Source organism: Typopeltis vanoorti, chromosome 20 (assembly GCF_054136105.1).
Source record: "Typopeltis vanoorti isolate ZY-2024b chromosome 20, IOZ_Tvanoo_1.0, whole genome shotgun sequence".
In the NCBI taxonomy this organism is placed as follows: Eukaryota; Metazoa; Arthropoda; class Arachnida; order Uropygi; family Thelyphonidae; genus Typopeltis; species Typopeltis vanoorti.
Genome location: NC_143568.1, coordinates 74258598 through 74280395, shown reverse-complemented (window position 1 = coordinate 74280395; position 21798 = coordinate 74258598). Strand labels below are relative to the sequence as shown.

At 36.0% G+C, this 21798-nt stretch overlaps 1 protein-coding gene across 2 annotated transcripts in view; it reads left to right on the top strand.

The window, feature by feature from the left end:
- The window catches only part of LOC150095567 (histone acetyltransferase KAT6B-like), a 243785-nt gene that overhangs the window by 156478 nt on the left and 65509 nt on the right, over window positions 1-21798 (top strand). For both annotated transcript variants that reach the window (XM_090409990.1, XM_090409991.1), the window contains exon 3: window positions 3440-3552. In XM_090409990.1, the coding sequence (XP_090266116.1) occupies window positions 3440-3552 (113 nt within the window). The remainder of the gene's footprint in view (window positions 1-3439; window positions 3553-21798) is intronic.

Below are 21798 nucleotides of genomic sequence, written 5' to 3'. Positions count from 1 at the left end.
TCAAGTACTTCCTGTACCCTGATTTAACTGTTGAATAAGTGTTTCTGAAAACAAGGCCCATTGTCAGAGAACTAGGATGTACAGTCAGCACCCATCTACTGGAACAATTTCACATTCAGCAGAATTGAAGATATCATCATCACTGTTAGAAGCATGAATGGAAGAGTTAGCAAAACAATTACAATAATCCCTCGATTAGTGCACCCCCGATTAGTGTGTCATTTTTTTCGATACCCAAATTTGATTAGTGCGCCTCTAAAATTCGATTAGTGCATCTATATACATCTTAAAAATAAATGTTACAGATTTAAAAAATTTTCTATCTATACATTTTTATGGCTAACTATTTTAAAAAATCACTCACCAGAATGAAATAATTTAGTTACCAATTTAAAACATTTTACAAAGTTATTTTTAATGGCATACTACATTACTTCCGTGTATACTATGTTCCAAATTTTTACCGCCAAAATTTATGTCGTCTGCCTATAGTACGCCCACAGATTCGAGACCTTTCGACACTTCTGCGTATCTCACAAAAAGGAGAATCCATTCCGATAATAGGGTAATCAATCCATCTTCTGGGATGAGTTGTTTAATATTACACGTCGGAAAATTAACTTCTCTTTTATGATCATTGTAGTTTTTAAAGTGGTAACTATTTTGCTTGTATAACAGTTGGGAAATTTTATCTATAAAGCATGTGATTTCACGTGTTGGCAACCAATTCGTACGCCCTTCATTTCTTTCTCTTTGTCAATGATAACATCTAAGAGTTAATTAAATCTCATTCTGAAGAATTGAGTGATTCTGACCAGCTAAATTTAGAAGCACAGCAGGAAGATCCCGAAGAATATGAAGAAAATTTAACCAATAGCCAGCCAAAAGAGATTTCACGGAAACAATTTGAAATTGGTATACAATCGAAGTTTTTAAGCAGCAATGCTTAGAGGCTGACCCTGATGAAGAGAGAAACAGTAAAATTTGCAGAAGAGTAGAAGAGGCAATAGGGCCATACCGTCGGTTGTATGAAAAAAAGAAACAAAATGCCCTCCAAACTACGTTAGCTCAATTCTTTGTTAAGAAGTAGAATTATAAAATTTATATTCTGAATGTTTTATTGTCTTTCAGCTTCATGGTTTTCCTTTAACTAGGCCCTGAGACATACCCTAATTCTTTTATAAAGAAATTAAGGTTCAAAAAAGAAATTTGAGGAACGAAATATACTTTTTCCCATAGGTTATTATATTCGATTAGTGCGTTTTTGATTAATGCGTCTGTTTTAAAGAACACATTAGGTGCACTAAACGAGGGATTGCTATACAGAAATACCATGTTAACATAGTTAATAGTGATCAGAAAAAGGAAGGTGTAGCAATAGGGTTCAACACTAAACAAAAGATGAACATCTTGTATGTCAGGTCATGGAGAACTGCAGTGTAATGCAAAATAAAAAAATGCTAGAGCACTACAAGGCATTATGCAGCTTCACACCCAGCTAACTCCCTCTCCTTATCCTTTCTTAGCAACATCTGGATCTACAAAAATCTATAATTAAATTTTATAGCATAATTGTGCATTGTTAATATTTTGAAATTTACCTATTATTATTTAAAAAAAAAAAAAAATTGGAGTGCTAACTCTCTCCTGGCCCCACTACAATGCTGATGTAATGTAATGTGAACATATTTCAGAATGGGAACTTCAACAGTGTTGATGATCTTAATCGTGCCTATGTCCCACAAAGGTTCTAAAAGAGAAGTAGAGGAATTTTTTTAGTAATTAGAGAGGAGAACTGGCATAAGGATAAAGCTGATTCTTGTTGGAAGACCTAAATCCCAGACATATGGAAATATTTTGGGTAGGTTTGAATCTGGGGAGGGAAAAAAAAAGTTAATAGTTGTAAGTAACTGCTGAATTTCTGTTCGGGACATGTACTTATCATTATAAACAGTACATTTCACATCAGGGTTGCATACATCTACATAGAGAAGAAAGAAAAGTATTATTGATTGTGTTATTCTTGATAGTGGTATCTTCATACTGGTTTGGGATACAAGAGTATGCAAGGGAATGGAAACAGGAAATGATTGCTATTCAGTTTTGAGCAGGATAAAAATGAGTATTACATTAAAAAGAAAAATGTGGAAGAAAGGTACAGAAAACAAGCAGCTGAACTGTAGACTCAGATACACAAATATCATTTGTTGGGGGGGGGGGGGTGAAAGTCTGCAAAGAAAACCTTAACCTGACAGTGTGGCACACTTTGAAGAAAGTATTGAATAATTCAGAGAAACAAGTTTCTGTAAGGATAGAAAAATCAGAACTTAATGGTAAACACAAAAAGTTAAAGATGCAGTCTGTCAAAAAGAAATATATTGAAGATCCTTAACAAGTAACTTAGCATATGCCCTTATAGAAAATAGAAGAAAATGTTGGAAAATGTTGTATCTAACCAAAGCTGTGGGAATGCTTTTGGAAGAATATAGAAGATAATTATCATATCATGAAGGCAACTATTTGTTCTGGAGGCTATTGAAACAACTTAAAAAAAAAAAAAAAAAAAGGGTTGTTCAGAGATGATAAAGGTGGCATAAAAGCTGAACATAGAATAATTCAAGTTATTTTATTCTGATTTATTTATTATTCATTCAGATTGCTGTGATCTTTCTTGACTATTACAATGAAATGTTCCTTCTCAGATATAAATTTGAAAAAAAAAAAAAAAAAACGTTATTGAAAATTTGTATCATTCTATCAAGAGTTAAACATTGTCAAATTTATGTACATCCTAAGTTATTATACAGTTCATATCGTGTTGAACATTAATTAACTCTTCCCATTTTTATCAAAACATTTCCAGAATATATATAATTGGGAATTAATGCTCTCTGGTTGTAAAACCTCTCAATCATTGCAAGAAAATCAAGAATACTATAACAACCAAAGAGTCCCACATATTTCGATATGGGACTCTTTGAGTAGCTGAGTCTATTTGCCTTTACAATAAACCTTCAATTATTAAGTATATTTAGTGTTCAGGTAGGCTCCTCTTAGAAAAACTAGCTTGCTAGCATATAGAGCAAATTGACTCACTAATACAAAGAACCAGTAAATAGGGTTTCCCCAACTAGTCTGATGTTAAGTAATTAGACTATTATAATTATATATAACCATTGGACATCTTTCAATAAGTATTACATCAAGATTTCACTGTAGAGTATTCACTCATCTCATCATAGGGACCAGAGGATTAGATTTGTTATAATTGGATAGTTTGCTATAGTGAATTTTCTCTACAGTTTGCATTATGCTGTAGGACTTTGTTCAGAACTTTCATTAGTTTTTTATAACAGAATTTGCTGTAGCAAGAATCAGCTGTACTAATGCAAATATATTAAAATATAAGATGATAAAAAACTTTGTTTCTCTTCAATAGCTCACCCAAGCTGTATGGATTATAGTACAGAACTTGCTGCTCGTTCAAGGATGTCTCCTTGGCAGTGTATAGACTGTAAGACCTGTTCTGTTTGTGAAGACTCAGGAGATGGGGTAAGTTTTTTTTTTCACTTTATAGTTATTGTTTTAAAAAATTAGTTCATAAACATAACTAGGATGATCATATGATCATCCTAGTTATTTTTTTATAAGATAATGAAAACAAATTGGATAAAGGAATCTCAGAGTTATTTATTTGAGATTTATGCAGCGGTGATTGTATCAAACTGCATATTTTATATTTGCAAAATATTTATTTTGCATATTAATAATAAATGTTTATAATATCATCATCATCATGCTTTTCAAGGATTTAGGCCTTAGAGTGGCCTGTTAAGGTTTTAGAAGTTATCGTTGAATCTCTTTAGAGATCGTCCTGGTTTTCTTTTTCCTTGTTTGTAATTTAAAATTTGTTTTGGTAATCTTTCTGTTTTTACTCTCATTCTTTCAACATGTTCCATCCATTTATGTTTATATTTTTTTTCTAGTACTGATTCCTGGTTTAATTCTTTCATAATTTCTTCATTTCTTTTGTGAATGAATAGAGTATACTTCGCAGTTTTTCTCATAAACTTAATTTTAGCTGCAATTAATTTTTGTTTGTCTTTTTAAGCAAAATATTAATGTGATCACACATGCCTCTAAAAATATAGAGGTTGGGGTGTGTGTGTGGGGGGGGGAGGGTTTGAAACCATTGGTAGTATTTATGTAAAGTAGCAAAAGACAACATATAGTTCTCACTTGCATACCGTGAAAATGATATGCATAATTCATAGTTAAAGTGAATATTGTCTCAAATATATAATTGAAGGCGAGTGGGGGAAGATGAAGTGCTATAGTAAATTCTTAAAAGCCGTAAGCATTATATTATTTTAAAAAATTACATTATAAAATTAATGGAATACAGTGCATCCAGTAACAGTTGTTATCAGGATGCAATGTAAAAATTTCATATTCTGCATTAATAAGATATGGAAAATCTTACTATGCAGTTTGTTTATATATACAGACAGTCCCTGACTTACATAAATTTGGACTTATGCAAATTATCTTCAAAGGGCTATAAGGAAACTAATTATAAAAATGTTATTGTGTTAGTCACATGCTGCCTGATAGCGTGTCTGCAAGGTAGACAGCCTATGGGGTGTATGCATGCACTTCCTTACTGTTGAACATGGATGTTCTGTGTATATGTATTCATAAATTTCATAAATAAAATTCATACTTTCATAAATTTTGGTGTTTGTATGCACTGGGATAAGTATAAAAAATGATCGGAAGAAAGGAACAAAAGTAAGCCCGTGCGTAAACATATATGAAAATAAGTTTTAAAGGAAAAAAATTTCTAGTACTTATCTGATAAATATCTTTTAAAAAATTCTGTATCAGGTAAATAATGTGTCCTGCTGCTTATTTAGTAGTTTTTGTAGTAATTTTTGTATCGTGGCAGGTGTTTAAAACATCTTTACCATAAGTTCCCATTGTTATGAGTGTCCACCACACTCTTAAATGAGACAGTTTTGTAATGTAATGATTCCATAACATAATTCTTTATCATGACAGATTTCTGGATAATTCCGGTAAAGATATTTTTAATATCAATATGTAGGTGCACAAAGCAATGGGAGGATGGATCCAGTAGGCCCTCCATAATTGGAGGATAGATCCTCTGTGGACTTTAAGTCCAAAGAGAAATAAATGATTCTTTTAGCCTGCTATCAAGAGATTTATGAAGAGAAGGAAGAAAGAAAGAAACACTTCAGTCATCTTTTGATCATTTCACACAGAAGGTTTGAATTGGCCAAATTAAACTTTTTTTTCCCTCTATTTATCATACTATTTATAATTTATTATATAATTAATAATTAGACATTAATTACAACAATTGCATTAATAGTTGCATACTGAATCTAATTTGTGTATGCATCCTGTGAATGAAACTGATAGAAATAACCTTTAAAACATGATAATAATGCACTACCTCATATATGTACTGTAAACATGTAAGCAATATATTGTGATTAATGGGTGGGGGTTAATCTGACTTACATAAAATTCGAGTTATGTAAAGTTTGTGGGAGCATAACTCTTAGATCTTGAGATAAACATATGAATAAAATTTGTGCGATGGTAAGTGGATTAATTTAGTTTTGGGAGGAGTCATTAATTATTCTGATTGCTCTTTATTGGAAAGAGGCTTGAGGAGATGCCCCAAATGTGAGCAATTTTAATCCATAACTAGACAGATTTAGAAATCAGATTAAGCAGTTGTTTGAGTCGACAAGTAACAACATCTGTATTTGGTAAATCATGTCAGGTATTTCAGATGAGATAGCCATAGATGTTCTATGTTTATGCAAAGAGAAGTTGGGAAGTATTGATATTTCCAAAAAAAATATTGTTTTTGTACCAGAGAATTATTAATATGGACCTGAGTTATCTTATGAGGTGGTGGTAATTTAAGATATTTCTAAAGGGTAACATGATTCTTCTTTTTTGGATTAAATATTTTACATTTCTGTCATCATCATCATCAATTACCTGGTGTTACGTCCCCCCACCTTTCTATAGTTATTGTCTATTTTATGGTTAAATTACGTCTCTTCTATTATATTCTAAATTTTCTTCTTAACTTGGGGCTGTATTTTACTATAAGGATATGGTTCATGGGTTGAAAGCAAAGAGATTCCCACCAGACAATTGCAATTACTTTGTTTCTGAGCTAATGCAGGTTCTTAGTTCGAACTCAGAGAAAATTTCTATTTAGCTGTGCCACCCTAAGTTCTAGATTTTCAACCAGTGAAGAATCACAGAACCAGTACCAAGCTCTGAACAATATCCTTAATTTATGAATCTTATATAAAATAACTCAAGTCTCAAAATTATCACTATCTTAGTCTGCAGTCGTGACCTCCCTTCCAAAATACCTCTTGCTGTGGTTCGATTTTAATGGGGGATGCAGTAGAAGATGATTTCAGGCAAGGCAATTATTAAATCAAAAGAAAACATTTAATTATGCACTAGACAAATTACAAATCATGAATAATTCAGACATATATTCACTTCTAAATCAATTTCAGTTAAATCATAGGCATTCAGTCTTTCTAATTCTTTCTTAACAAGCTTAGGTAACAATTCCACATGGCACTCAAACAAAGGTGAAACAAAGGCTAATGTCTCAACACTATTAAGATTAACTCTGTCATGCCTTGACTTCAATACTAATTTCAGATAAAATATGTACACTCAATTTTTCTAACTTCTATCTTAAACAAGCATAGGTATCAAGTCCACATAACTTTCAAACAAAGGTAATACAAAGATTAATGTTACAATACTGCTAAGGTTATGCAACTCACAGACGTTCAGGTCATGCTCTAATTTTCACATTCATGTCTGGGAATTTAGTCTGTCTCTCTCTAAACCAGGTTTCTAGAGTCCTTATGCGAAATCACAATATTCTAGTCTTAAACGTTCTATTAAGGTTACATTCACTCTTTCTGCACACTTTCATTGAACAAAGAAAAGGTTTCTATATTACCACCCAGTTGGGAACTGCTGGAAAATCATGCATATCTCGATACAGCTTCACTTTCAGATTTATTTTTGGTTCCATTCGACCTGTAGTTTCCTTCTCGTCAGACTCGGGTTACATGAATCTTGGACACTGGAGACACGTGCTTGCCTTTCACTGGTTACCAGGATTAAGCAAAGCTCGACTGTCTGTATTGTATACTGTACCTCAGCTCCGCTGAATGAATTTTCTATTGGCAGATTCTCAAGGACTGCTCGGCATTCCTTCCTCGCTTGTGGCTCGACGTTTCGCCCACAAAACCAGGACGAACATTGGGGCACGGAGAGAATGGCTCCCGCAAGAGCAGACGACTGACCTGCAAGGGGGCTCTGGCTGGAGATCCAACGAACAACAGAAAAAGCCCCGGTACGGTGCTGCGTTGCCTTTTTAAATTACGTGCTCCTACACTTCTGAACTACGTCATATCCTTTTCCTTCCTTGCTCACTTCAAGGCACAACCCCTTTCACTAGTGCCACATTCTCCCCTAGTAATCACTTTGGTGGTGGTGGGGAGTTAGTTGCATGCCTTCCCTTCACGGTCAACGCGAACTCTGATGCACATGTATTGCCTCTGGCAATCGATCTTTGACCCATTAGATTCTCACTCAGTGGTGCACAAACACTCATGTTATTTTTAGCAAAGCTTAGGCAATATGTCCCCTAAATTTCAAGTTTCTATCAATCATCAACCCCAACTTTCTTGTCTCTCCTACTTCCTCCAGTATAACTCCTCCCATAGAGTATGCAAAATGCAGTATAATATTATTATTATTATTATTATTCAGGCCTCCATGGAGTCAAAAGACTCATTGTGGGAGGTCTTTCCTAAGAAACACAGTCTATCAAGACTCATCGAGGGGAGGTCCCCCCTCCCCCTAAGAAACACAAAGTCTATCATACCGCTCATTGACCATTCTCGCTCTCACCACTCCATCAGGCAATGCATTCCATGATTCAGCCACCCTCCATGCAAAGAAACCCCTCCTCACCCTCTTGCTCACAGTTTCCTTTCGTAACTTCCAGGGATGGCCTCTTGTCATCACTCCTTCCAGCTGTTCAACCAAGCGAAAGAACTCCCCAGTGTCAACCATGTAACCACCTCTCAACAGTTTAAAAGTCTCAATCATATCACCTCTCCTTCTATCCACCAAATTCTGCAGTCCACATTTCCTCAGCCGATCCTCATAACTGTCATTGTACAGTCCTGAAACCATCTTTGTTATCTGCCTTTGTACCGTTTCCACAGTTAATTTATCCCCTTCAAATCCTGGCGACCAAATCTGAGAACAGTAGTCCAAGTGTGGTCTGATCAGGGTCTTATACAACAGAATGATAACTGTTTTATCTCTGCAGGTCAGTGTTCTCATCATTGCAGCAATCCTCTGTGTTACCTTTGCCACCTTTGCAATATGTCCCCTAAATTTCAGGTTTCTATCAATCATCAACCCCAGATCTCTTGTCTCCCCTACTTCCTCCAGTATAACTCCTTCCATAGAGTATGCAGTGTCCCATTGATTTTTCCCAAACCTCAAGACCTTCCATTTTGCTGCATTAAACCGACATCCCCTTTCATTTGCCCATATATCTAGCTTATTCAAATCCTCTTGCAGGGCTGCCGCATCTGCACTATTATAATAATCCTTCCCAGCTTCACATCATCTGCAAACAACTGAATATCCCCTTGCAATTCACTGATAATGTCATTGATGTAAAGGTTAAACAATATAGGTCCCAGTACTGAGCCCTGTGGGACCCCACTTGTAACCCTCTGCTTCTTTGAAACTGCCCCACCATACACAACTCTCTGATACCTATCAGACAGCCAATCTTCAATCCAGTTGACCAATCTGACATCCAGACCCATGTGCTGCAACTTAAATATCAGCTTATCATGTGGCACCCTGTCTAAGTCTAAGAAAATGGCAGTATATGCCTTTCCCTCATCTAATGCTCTTGTAGCTTTATCATAAAAGGCTAGCATATTGCTAAAACAAGAACACCCCCTTCACAAACCCATGTTGACTCCTACAGATAACATTACCCTCGTCTGTTCAATGCTGTATACGGTCCTTCACTACTTTCTCCAAGATCTTACTAACTACTGATGACACACAAACTGGTCTATAATTAGACACTTCCAGTCTGCTACTGCCCTTATGCAATGGCACTACCTTCCATTCCATGGGCACCTTTCCAGCAGCCAGAATTTCATTGAAAAGCCAGGTCAAAGGCACTGTCAGTTCCCTAGCACATTCTCTCAAAACTCATGGTGAAATACCATCCAGTCTCACAGCTTTACTGACATCCGGAGTATACTCAGTATTTGAAACACACTCTTCTCCTGTACCTCTAAACCTTGAACTTGCCCTATCCCTCTAGCATTAAAACTGACTCCTCCAGGATTAAACACGCCAATAAAGTATTCATTGAACAATTCTACTATGTCCTCTGCATCAGTCACTCTATTCCCACTTTTATCCCACAATATCATTCTTCCACAGTCATTTCTTCTCCTACTGGCCACATATCTAAAAAAAAAAAAATTCCCTAGGATTTTCTTTGGATCTTAGGGCTAATCTCCTCTCATATTCCAGTTTCGTCTTCCTTACCATACTAGTCACTCTTCTGGCCTGTGTCTTATACTCTTCATGCACCTTTTCTTCTCCTGTCTCCTTATATCTCTTCCACAGCCTCTTTTTCGCATGCAATTCCTGTTTAATATTGTTTGTCATCCACTTTACTCCAAATTGTGTCCTCTTCTTCACTGGTGGTATACAACTTACCATTGCTGCTAACAAATATTCTTTCACAATTTCCCACGCACTAACGATATCCCGGCCTTCCAATTCCTCCCTCCATGAAACTTCCCCAAGTTGACGTCTTAGACTATTATAATCACCTGCTTTATAATTTCACATAAGTTCCCATCTCTTTGATACTCCTGCATGACTATTCATTTTCCAAGTCAAAACAATATGGTCACTCTCTCCAGCTGGTGGGAGAGATGTCATCTCAGTTATTATCAACTCTTCTGATGCTATAACCAAATCAAAAATTCTTGAACCTCTTGTTCCCTCTATTACATGTTTCCTAAGACATTTGTCCCTCAAGAATTCTAGAAATTCCATTCCCTTATTGCTATATGCATCTTCCTCTCCCCAGTTTATAATACTGTAGTTAAAATCTCCCATAACAATCTTTCTTCTTGCACTTGCCAAACTCAACTGTCTAAACATTTCCTGGTCCCCACCCTCTATTCTCCTGGGTCTGTAGAAACACCCTCCCCCCTAAATGGATAAATAACAGAATTCTAAGATTACTAATTTGTCTGGCACCTTTACATAAAATTTAACCTGCTTGACATATCAGTATGTGCAAAGTTTAAAAGCGCATGTTAAGTTCTGAAGAAATTTCAAGTTAACTACTTCAATAATTTTTCTCAAAATTAGTCTTTTACTTGGTCAGCACTCCAATATTGTCATATCTAATATTTTGGTTTTCAAGTGTGTGTGTGTGGGGGGTCCTGTTCTTCCTGCCACCTTGGCATCAAATATTACCTTTCCTCTCCTTCTGTTTAAGTGACCATACTATCTTAGATTAGCTCTGCTAACATTCTTGAATGCTAATGGATAAAGTTCCTCCCCAGTATCTTCATTTTTAATATGATTCTGCAATTGATGCCATCTGTTCATTCTCTAATTTTTCTCTAAACTCTCATATCTATAGTTCAGAGACTATAGCTACGAGAGTTCGTGAGATTTTAGTCTTTGATCAAGTGCTTTATTTCTAACCCAACTTTCATATCCATAACTTGAAACTGATTTAAACACTGTCGTGTACTGCTAGTTTTGTGCTTTGACTAATTTCTCTCTTATTCTATATAAATTTATTCAATAGGAGGGCGGTCTGCCCCGGGCAGCACTTTGAACCTTTTTGAACTTTTGCAGTTAATTCTAAAATACAGTCTCGAGAACTCAGTTCCAAATATTGTAATACTGCTGCGAATTTTCCTCACGATTGCTGTGAGTGTTGCTAGTTGTGAGAGGAGATTTTCTAAATAAAATTGATTAAGAATTACCTATATTACTATGAAATAGACTTCTCCAATGTCATCAATGATTTTGCTAACAGAAAAGCAAAAAATATAACATTTTAGAATGTTGAAATTAAAGTTTTACTTAAAAAATAAACATAACATTTTAATTTATTTCCCTATACCTCGTTTTGACTTTTTGTAGTATTTTTGGTGTGTATTGAGAGGGGCGGCAAACTCAGGGACTGTCCCGGGTGGCAAAAGCTCTAGCTACACCACTGACTGGCTCCCCACCGTACCAGCTTTGCTTATTCTGTTGTCTGTTTCCATATTTGACAGTATGACAGACCACATTAAGACATATGCTGTTGGTAGACATGAACTGTTAAAAAAAGATAAATGTTAGTAGTAAGGAAGGATTTTATTGTGTTTATTTAGCTACCAATACTTGTTTTTAAGTTTGCACTATTGAAATTGACATTTTTTTTTGTGTTCGTGATTGGTGTGGTCTTTTCTTAGGATATTATTTTCTCAGTATTGTATCCAGTTATATTGATCATGTTTGACATGGCAGCTGCCATTTGTAACACGTTATCGCCCAGCACCCCACCATTTAAAGGCTATGTTATTTGAAGCATAGTTGATTTCGTAGCTTGCTACATATGTGGAATGTATACATCTTGTAGTTTAAATATGTGGCTGGAAAGTGAGGAATGGGAATTTCTGCATGAAATGTGGACAGTGGGAAGTGCTGGAGACACAAGTATTTTTGTTCTCAGGATTTAGCAGTAGTGTTGATAGTGTGGAAGGGGGGTGAATACCAATTTGTGAATACCAGCAGTGTGTTGTGTATGTTTATCTGATCGCTGTGTGTGTGTGTGTAAGATTGTCAATTGAATGGAGAATGTGTGGAGAGATAAATATTCTACTGAGAGAGAGAATAGGAGAGATGGGGGGAAAGAGGAAATTGGAGAAAGTCAAAAGAGAGATTGGAAGCAGGAAGAGTTGAGGATTGTTGGTGAGGGAAGGATGAATGCATTTGTTTGGAGTATCATGTATGGAGATTCAATGATTTGGGGGTGTGCAAAGTACAGTGCCAGAGGAGTTCTTGCTGGATGGAATGATAGAGGGTGTGATAATGGCAGTGAAGAGGGACAGAAATATAGAGGAAATGATAGTAATAGTTGGTATGAAAGTAGTGTGAAATTTAAGGGTTGATGTTAGGGAGTGCAGCAGAAATGTGTCCAAGGAATGATAGTAAGTGGATTGCCCCAGTGTGATAATGTAGAGGAGAAGAGCAGTTTAGAATATGTGGATGCTGGAGTACATTTGAGGATAGATGAAAGCTGTATGCAAGAGTTGTATTACATTTGAATGCTGAAGGATGCAGGTATTTAGAGAGACTGTTGCTTTCTTGTCAAGTGAGTGTGTGTCAGGGCAGGGAAACTACAATTGCAAAGGTGGAATACAGCAGGGATGGCCTCATGTGGAGATAGTGGCTTGAAAAATGAGGGTGTATGCTATATTGCAGAGCCAGGTGGGGAGTAATAGCTATATGAATACTGACAGTTCACTGGTTTTTCTATATACAAATGTTAGGAGCATTAGGAATAAAGGGAATGAATATGTGCCATTGATTGGTTTATTTACTCAGTTGCTCCAAAGATAGTTGATATCATTGAAACTTGGTTAACAGGAGGAAAATGTTTCAACAGGGATAGGATAGCATATTTCGGCAGGATAATGCTTTAAACTCATTTAATCTATCTGTATTTACCACAATGTCAGGCCAAGCATTCTGCTGAGCAACCACTCTCCATGCAATGAATCTACTCTTTAGGCTCCTGCTTACACCCTCCTTATGCAACTTCAAGGTATAATCCCTTGTTCTTTCTCCTTTCCTCATTCTCTGAAAAATTTCTTTCGCATTAACCTGGTAACAATCCTTTACCAACTTAAATGTCTCAATCACATCCCCTTTTTTCCTCCTATTCACAAAGCTTTGCAAACTGCATTCCCTCAATTTAGAGATTCTTATTTGTGGTAGATCTTTATTTTTCATATAACTGAATTTAAATATATTGATATTGTCTTTGAGAGATTGTTCTTCTGTGTGGGTGTGTTTATTATAATTTCACCTTTAATTGTTATTCATAGATATTTAAATTCCATTACTGTTGTAATATTTTTCTGTTATGTTCCAGTTCACATTTTATTGATCTTTTGCAGTTAATTATTGCTTTCATTATCTTTGTTAATATTTCCATTTCTTTGTTAACCTTAAAATTGCTGCTTGTAAGTTAAATACCTTTGGAAGGCTATATTTGTTTCCTATAAATAATACTGTATCATTTGCATATTCAACCAAATTTATTTTTTATTCCTAAATGGAATAAATAATGTTATTATTTCATCCATAATTAAATTAAGTAAATATGGACTTTAAGAATTGCTTTCTGAATCTTTTTATCATTGGGATTTTCTGTGTCTTTATGTGATATTGTATTATACATTCATTGTGTGTGTGTGTGAGAGAGAGAGAAAGAGAGATCTTCAGTCATTTCGGTAATTTGTAGTGGTATATTTCTTGATGCTAATGCCTTCAAAATGCCCTGTATTCTAATTCTATCAAAAGTTTTTTTTTCTAAATCAGTGAAATGCATAAATATTGTTTGGTTATGTTCTGTCCATTGTTTTTTATTATTTGTATTACAACAAACATTGCTTCTGTACATGATCTCCTCTTACAGAACCTTAGTTGTTTGGCATTATGATTTAGTCATGATTCTAATTCTTTTTTGATAATTTTTTGTGCATATTTTTAAGGTAATATGTAGAAAATTCATTCCTCAATAGTTTTTGGGTTCATATTTTATTCCCTTTATAAATATTCTGTTGTAATGATCATCTTCCATTTGTTGACAGTTGAATTACATTTCTCATGTTTCTTTATCTGCACATTTATAAATTCTGTCAATTCCAGTTGATCTCCTGTTTTTGAGAATACTGATTCTGTGAAATTGTTATATTTTGTATTTTCTGGCTTTTAAATTTCTGACATTTTTATTTCCTCAGTTTCTATTGTCTTTCTATCTAGCTGGTATATTTAATGTCTTTGCATATCTCATTGATTTCACATCATCCTCCATATATGTTTCTGTACTCCATAAAAGTCATATCTAATTGTTTGGCATAACCTTCCCAATATTTTGATTTTAAATCTTATTTTGCTTATTCATTTCTTTTTCTTTTATACTCTTCTTATTTTTCTCTTATTAGACTTGTAAATGTTTATTAAATGCTTTTCTTTGCTGATAAGATTATATTTCTTCAGTATGTCATAGTGTCCATTTTATTTTATGTTTTCCAGTTTGTTCTTAATGCTTTGCTTGTTTGTGGTTATTTATTATCATCATCATCCATTTCCTCTTATGTACTCTCAAGGTGTTCAGGCTACTATGACAGCACTTCATGATTAAGTTTTCATTGTTACTAATCTCCAATTAACAATTTTTCTCCAAATTAGTCTGTTACTTGTCAGCATTCCAATATTGTCATATCTAACATTTTGTTCTAAGGCACTTCTGACTGAATCAATCAATCAATCTAGACCTTGATCTTCCTCTGGCTCTTTTTCCTGCCATCTTGGCATGAGACACCAGTTTTGCTAACCTATCTTCTTCCATTCTGTTAAAGTGACCATACCATCTTAGATTTGTTCTGCTCATTCTGCACATTCTTAAATGCAAACATTGTCATGTTACTTCCTAAAGTCTTCATTTTTAATATGATTCTGCCATTGATACCATCTATTCAGCCCCTAAGTTTTCTAAGAACTTTCATATCTGTGGTTTCTAATCTTTGATCATGTGCTTTATTTCTAACCCAACTTTCAGATCCATAACTTAAAACTGGTTTGAACGATGTCTTGTATACTTTTAGTGTTTAAGTGTTTTGGCTAATCTCTCTCTTATTCTATATAAATTTATTCAGCTGACTCCCCACCATACTAGCTTTGCTTATTCTGGTGTCTATTTTCAGATTTAACTTGCCATCTTCATTAAAAACTGTACCTAAATAGTTTAAATATTTTACTTGTTCTGTAGGATCTCCATTGAGAATGCAGTTGAAATTTTCTTTGTTCCTGCCAATTTTCATCATTTTAGCCTTTTTACTGCTGATTTTCATGCCAAATATGTTACAGCTGTCATTCAATTTATTCAGAGAATCTTGGAGACTTGCACTGGATGTGCTTAGGAGTACATTATCATCTGCAAAGAGCTAAGTTTGATATCTTCATTTCTAATATCATATTGGAGGCTTAATGGATTGTATACAGCACTTAGGAAGGATTAAAACAGAATTTAATACTTCCTATATATTTTGTCTTAGTAAATGAGACATCTTCAGGGATTACAAAAAAAAAACTAATGTAACATAAAAATAAATAACACACAATACTAAGCCCAACCACTTGGGTGACACTAAAGTCCTATCTAGGTGGAGCGCCCTCTAAGGGCAGCTGTAGGTGGCCTGGAATGTAAAGTGGGACCTCTGGTGACAAGCATTTCCGAAATCTTAGGAAGCTTAATGCAACCATATTTGTTGAGATTCGGTTGATTTCTGAGAGCTGCTGCTGATTCTAAGAATAGTCTCTCTTTTTTGAATTTTCTGTAGTGGAGCATGGTGGTTTTTTTCCATGAGATCCTGTGGGTTGTATCCAAGACATGATTAGCCAGGCCTGACTGACCATAGTCATGTTTGCGGATGTAGGGTATGGTGATGGCATTTCTAAACTCTTTCTGAAGAGAAGACCAAGGAAAGGGGGAGGACCTGATTATTTTTTTAATACTGTGATCGCTGTAGCCATTGGAGAGGAAAGTGTTGTGTATGTGGTCAAGCTCAGTTGTAAGGGCAGTTCCACTGGAACAAAGATTGTGGGCTCTCTTGGTAAGAGTTTTAATAATGCCATATTGTTGAGCGGGTTGGTGGTGGGAGAGTTTGTGACTGTATCTGCCTGTGTGCGTGGGTTTTTTATATACAGTGAAGGAAAGTGTACCGTTGAGAAGGCGTGTAACTAGCTGTCTAGGAAAGGTAAACAATTGTTCTTTTCCTTTTCCATTGTAAACTGGATTCTTGGATGCAGGCTGTTGAGGTGACTGAGGAAAGAGTCTAGTGTGTCTGGGCCATGAGGCCAAATAGAGAACACATCATCTACATATCTTAGCCAGATAGAAGGTTTGAGAGGGGCTGAATCTATGGCTCGTTTTTCAAATTCTTCCATATAAAAATTGGCAAGAGGGGGGTGAGAGGGGGAACCCATGGCGGTTCCCTCTATCTGCTTTGTAGATTTTGTTCTTCCAAGAAAAATAACCAGAATTGATGGCAAAGGAAAAGAGCTCTAAGAAGTCAGAAGGAAAAACGTTTTTTAAGAGTGTTAAGGTATCAATTAAGGGAATATTGGTAAACAATGAGGAGATGTCAAAGCTTACCAATATGTCTGTGTTATTTAAGGTTAAATTTTCTATGAGGATTTTAAAATGGGTAGAGTTTTTTATATAGGACGTGGAAAGTCCAGTGGGGGGGTCAGAGAGCTGGCCAGCTGTTTTGACAACTTGTAGCAAGGTGCGTTAATGGCATCTACTATAGGTCTTGGTGGGGAATTGGGTTTGTGGATTTCTGGTAAACCGTATATTCTTGGGGGACGGGAACGGAAAGGTTTGAGTTTTTTCATGATTTCCAGGGGCCAGGAAGACCCTTTTTTTTAAGTAAGTGTTTTAATTTTTTGACTTGTGTTTTTGTGGGGTTGTGTTCTAGTGGGGTGTAGGTAGAGCAATCTTGGAGGATAATCCCCATTTTCCGATTGTATTCCTATTAAGAATGACTGTGGCATTACCCTTATCTGCTCTGATGATGACAATACTTTTTTCTTTTCATAATTTCATGAGAGCAGTGCGTTGGGCAGACGATAAATTACTTTTTGGAGGTGGAGACTGGGCGAGGATGTTGGCGATGTCAAGTCTGATGTTATTTGCTATCTCCGGCACTAAGCGACAGATACCACGTTTGAAATTGTATATCACCTCAAGCACCGGCACTTCTTTAGGAGCGACCGCGAAATTGTGGCAGAGACTTAGGGAACTGATGGCATCGTCGTTCAGCCTTTTGGATGATAAGTTCACTACTGTCTGGAGTGGTTGAATTTGCGGTTGCGGTGTTTGGCTTTAACCAGGTTGTTAAATTTCTTGATATTTTTATTTTTTGAAATTCTTTCTGTGCGGAAGTTTCAGAGATGCCAGACAGAATAGACCAAGGTTCAGGGTTAAGTACAGCGGAGAGCTCTGATTGTAGGGAGCTAATGGCGGTGTTCGTCGCGTAGAGGGTGGCACGAGTAGCGTCGATTTGTTCGGTCAGAAGTGACAAGCTGGCGTGGTAATATATGCGGAGGGCTTTTTTGGAATGAAAGTTGATCTTTAGCTTGATCCCGACATCTTTTTGAAAAGGCCAGCCTATTTAATTGCAAAGTACAACCTACACACACACAGCATTTAAGCCCCACCACAAACTTGCTACCCTTATCTGCTCTACAAAAGATCAGCTCCCTCCTCTCTCAGTGCCTGAAGTCTATAAAGTACCCTGTTGCTGTAAACTGGCGTACTTTCGACAGACAGGCAGATCAGCCACTATCTGCCTGGAGGAACATAAGTCATACATCTGCAAACATGACTATGGTCAGTCAGGCCTGGCTGACCATATCTTGGATACAACCCACAGGATCTTATGGAAAGAGACTATTCTTAGAATCAGCAGCAGCTCTCAGAAATCAACCGAATCTCAACAAATATGGTTGCATTAAGCTTCCTAAGATTTGGGAAACGCTTGTCACCAGAGGTCCCACTTTACATTCCAGGCCACCTACAACTGCCCTTAGAGAGCCTCCACCTAGATAGGACTTTAGTGTCACCCACGTGGTTGGGCTTAGTATTGTGTGTTATTTGTTTTTATGTTACATTAATTTTTTTGTAATCCCTGAAGATGTCTCATTTACTGAGACGAAATATATAGGAAGTATTGAATTCTGTTTTAATCCTTTCTGAGTGCTGTATACAATCCATTAAGCTTCCAATATGATGTCCTCACAGCACTTAAGCCTTTGCACATACATTTCTAATATCATCAGAATATATTAAGTTTAATGAAATTTTCTTTCATAATATGATCCATATACTGTATATATGATGAATACGAGTGGATATAATGTGACACGTGATTTTACATCAGACTATCTTCCTTCAGAGTTAACTACTTACAATTTAAATATAGACGATGTATTGCTCTGTATAATATTCTATTTATGCCATCCAACTGTATTGTTTTGAAAAGCTTTTTCCTGAGCACCTTGTCTTATGCCTTTTCCAGATCTAGAAAACTTAAGTACAGATCCTTGTCTTATTCCCATGGTTTCTCAACTATTTGTTGTAAAGTGAAAATCTGATCCTGACAACCTTTATTTGGCCTGAATCCAGCTTGTTCTTTTCCCAGTTTCTCTTTCTCAATTTTTCTCAGTCTCTTTTCAAGCATGCTTCCATAAATCTTACCTGGAGTATTTAGTAGATAAATTCCTCTGTAATTTTTGCATTCAGCTTCATTCCCTTTTTTTATAGATGGGAAGGAACTATTAGGACTCTACTCCAATCATCTGGAATTCGACCTTCTGACCAGATCCTCTGAATTATGCAGTGTAGCTACTGCAAAACTTTTATACCTCTATATTTGAATGTTTCTGATCAGATATCATCTACTCCAGTTGCCCTTCCATATTTCAAGCATTTAATGGCATTTTCTAACTCAAGTATTGAAATGTGCTCCTGTTTGCATTTCTCTTGAAAATTTTATACTACAGTTCTGTTACTTCTTGTTTCATTTAAGTCTTTCATAGTAATTACTCCAGACATCTAGGATATCCTTATCTTCAGTTTTCATGTCATCTTTATCATGTTTAATTCCTTTTAAAGTACTCTTTCCTCCATTTCTAAGTTACTTTAAATAGCTTCCAGAACATCTGATATTGTGGTGAATGCAGATATACTGAATGTATTTAAAGCACGGTTTGCTGGGCTTGAGTGTAACAGTGTCTGCCTCCGATGATGATTTTAATTCTATGGAGGTAAGGTATTAATAATTTTTCCAACTTCCTGGTATTTATCTAAGTTGTCCCATGACTTTGGTTTAGTTACTTTCACTCATAATTTAGCTCTTACATTTTTCTCTATATTCTTTTAGAGCAATGACCTTCAACCTTTTGCAACCCAGGGGCTGCATTCACCACTGCTCAGGAAAAAGCTTTTCAAAACAATATAGTTGGATGGTGTAAATAGAATATTATACAGGGCAATACATAGTCTATATTTAAGTTGTAAGTACGGGGGGGGGGGGTTCCTCGAGTTATGTCGGAGATCTGTTCATACAGACCGACGTAAGGCGATTTTCAATGCAAGTCAGAATTACCATAGCCTAAGTTACTTAGGCTATGGTAATTTTAGTAATTTAGGGTATTTTAGGTAAGCCTAACCTAAAACACCCTAAAGTCATACGTATATATATCAAGAAACAGAACTAGGCCATCTTCCAGCTAAAGAACAAGAAGCCTTTCCATCTCAATCATGAGCCTACTAAACGTTTTTTCGTAATCACAGTCGATTTCATGGGTGCCAATCCTTTCGCATGTTCAAGGATGCAAACTTTATCCTTGATAATAGTCCCGACTGTGGTACGACTTAAGTTCAATGCGCGGCCAATGTTTGTTGCCGTTTCTCCCCTTTTTTTTTGCCCTTTTAATAATGTCCAATTTCACTTCTAATGTAATGGCTTTCCTTTTCTTCAACACACTGCCATCGGAAGAGTCTGCCTTATGTTTGGGAGCCATATTGAAGGGTAAAAACTCGCAAAAAAACACAAACACAAAAGTGAGAGAGCGGATGTAAACAAAGCATGCAGTACCCAAAGAGTGTATGCTGGGACCCAAGGGATGCCACCTCTCTTAAACAAACGGCGCGTAACGGTGTATTCTTCCGCCGCCCTCACAAACAAGTTCATCCGCGACGTTTGAATTTTACGTTGTGCTGCTTCAAGTCAAAATTTATTTTTTAAATTATTTATGGGATTACCGCCATAAAGTCGAAATGACGCATGTCGAGGACCCCCACTGTAGTTAACTCTGAAGGAAGATAGTCTGATGTAAAATCACGTGTCACATTATTTCCACTCATATTCATCATATACAGATATGGATTATATTATGAAAGAAAATGGCATTAACTTTGCAGACTGCAGAAAAATCTTTTCTTTTTTTTTTTTATTTTTTTTTTTAAGAGAGAATGAATCAGATTATGCCAGATTATATAGGACAAAATACTTGAAAATGTACTATAAACAGTAAAATTTAGGGAAAATGGATATATCACATTTGTTGAAAGATTAAAATGGTCAGTAGATACACAAAATAAAAAATATCTGTCCTAGTCAAAATATAAAATTAAACTTATGAAATTAATACATTTATTTAACAGAAGATATACATAGGGAAGGACTCAAACACTTTGCAAAACTTATCTGGCATATGTCTCGAATGGGTACTGACTGAAAGCAGTAGGAATAGGGTATTACTAATTCAGATGAATTTGTGCTTAGCTTGGCTTCATTTGAGAGGTCTCGAAATGTCTCAAAATCAGTTGTTTTTCTCACAGTTTTTAATCTCTTCTGATCTCCATAACAGTTGGATGAAAACTGACACCGAAATTCTGCCCATTCTGTTTCCTTTAAATGACATCAGCGACCAACAGTATGTCTACAGTTAGGAGGAATTAAATAATTCCTCCTCGTTATCCCTTATTAAATTAAATAGGGGATAATGAAGGATGACTGTATATATAATCATCCCCAAACACAAGAGGTCTCAAGACCTCTGACATAATAGTGCCATGTGTGATTAAGTGAGAGATAGAAGAGAGAAATGTGTTTTTGAAAACCTGAAGATTATAATCATTGGGGAAGACAGTGTGGGAGAGACTGTTCCAAAGAGCAGAGGTGTAGGAAATGAAGGCAGAGGATGAGAAGGTTATGAGTTTGGAGTTTAACTGTAAATGGGTATTTGCTGGCAGCTGCTTATGTTCATATATGGGTACAGGAAAATGGAGAGATTATAGTGGCCAGTTCAGAGGAGCAGTGCCCATGAAAATACCTGTAGAAGAGACATAATGCAGACAGAACATTATGGGAAAGTGACTGGAGGGAGGAGTCATCAATTAAGTGCACCTGTTTGCTTCTATGTGTAGCACATCAAATGTGGGAACAGTATTTTAAAGTTGGGTGGATTTGAGTTTTATAAAGTGTCAGGAGAGAAGTACTGTTTGGAACAAAAAAAGAATATCAAGAAGATCTTGAAGATGAGTTACTTGAGCCCTACAAGGTTTTGAAAATGAAAAAGAGGAGTGGAGAGTACTGTTGTCAGCAAAGCTATGAATAGGATGTCAGGGAGAGATCATTAATCTATGGGAGGGAGATGTTAGGTGACAGTACTGAACCCTGGAGTATACCATCATTAGTTAAGAAATCTGATGAAAGGAAACTATCTAATATAACTCATAGTGAACAGCCAGAGAAGAAACTGGCAATCCATTCATAAAGGGAGCAA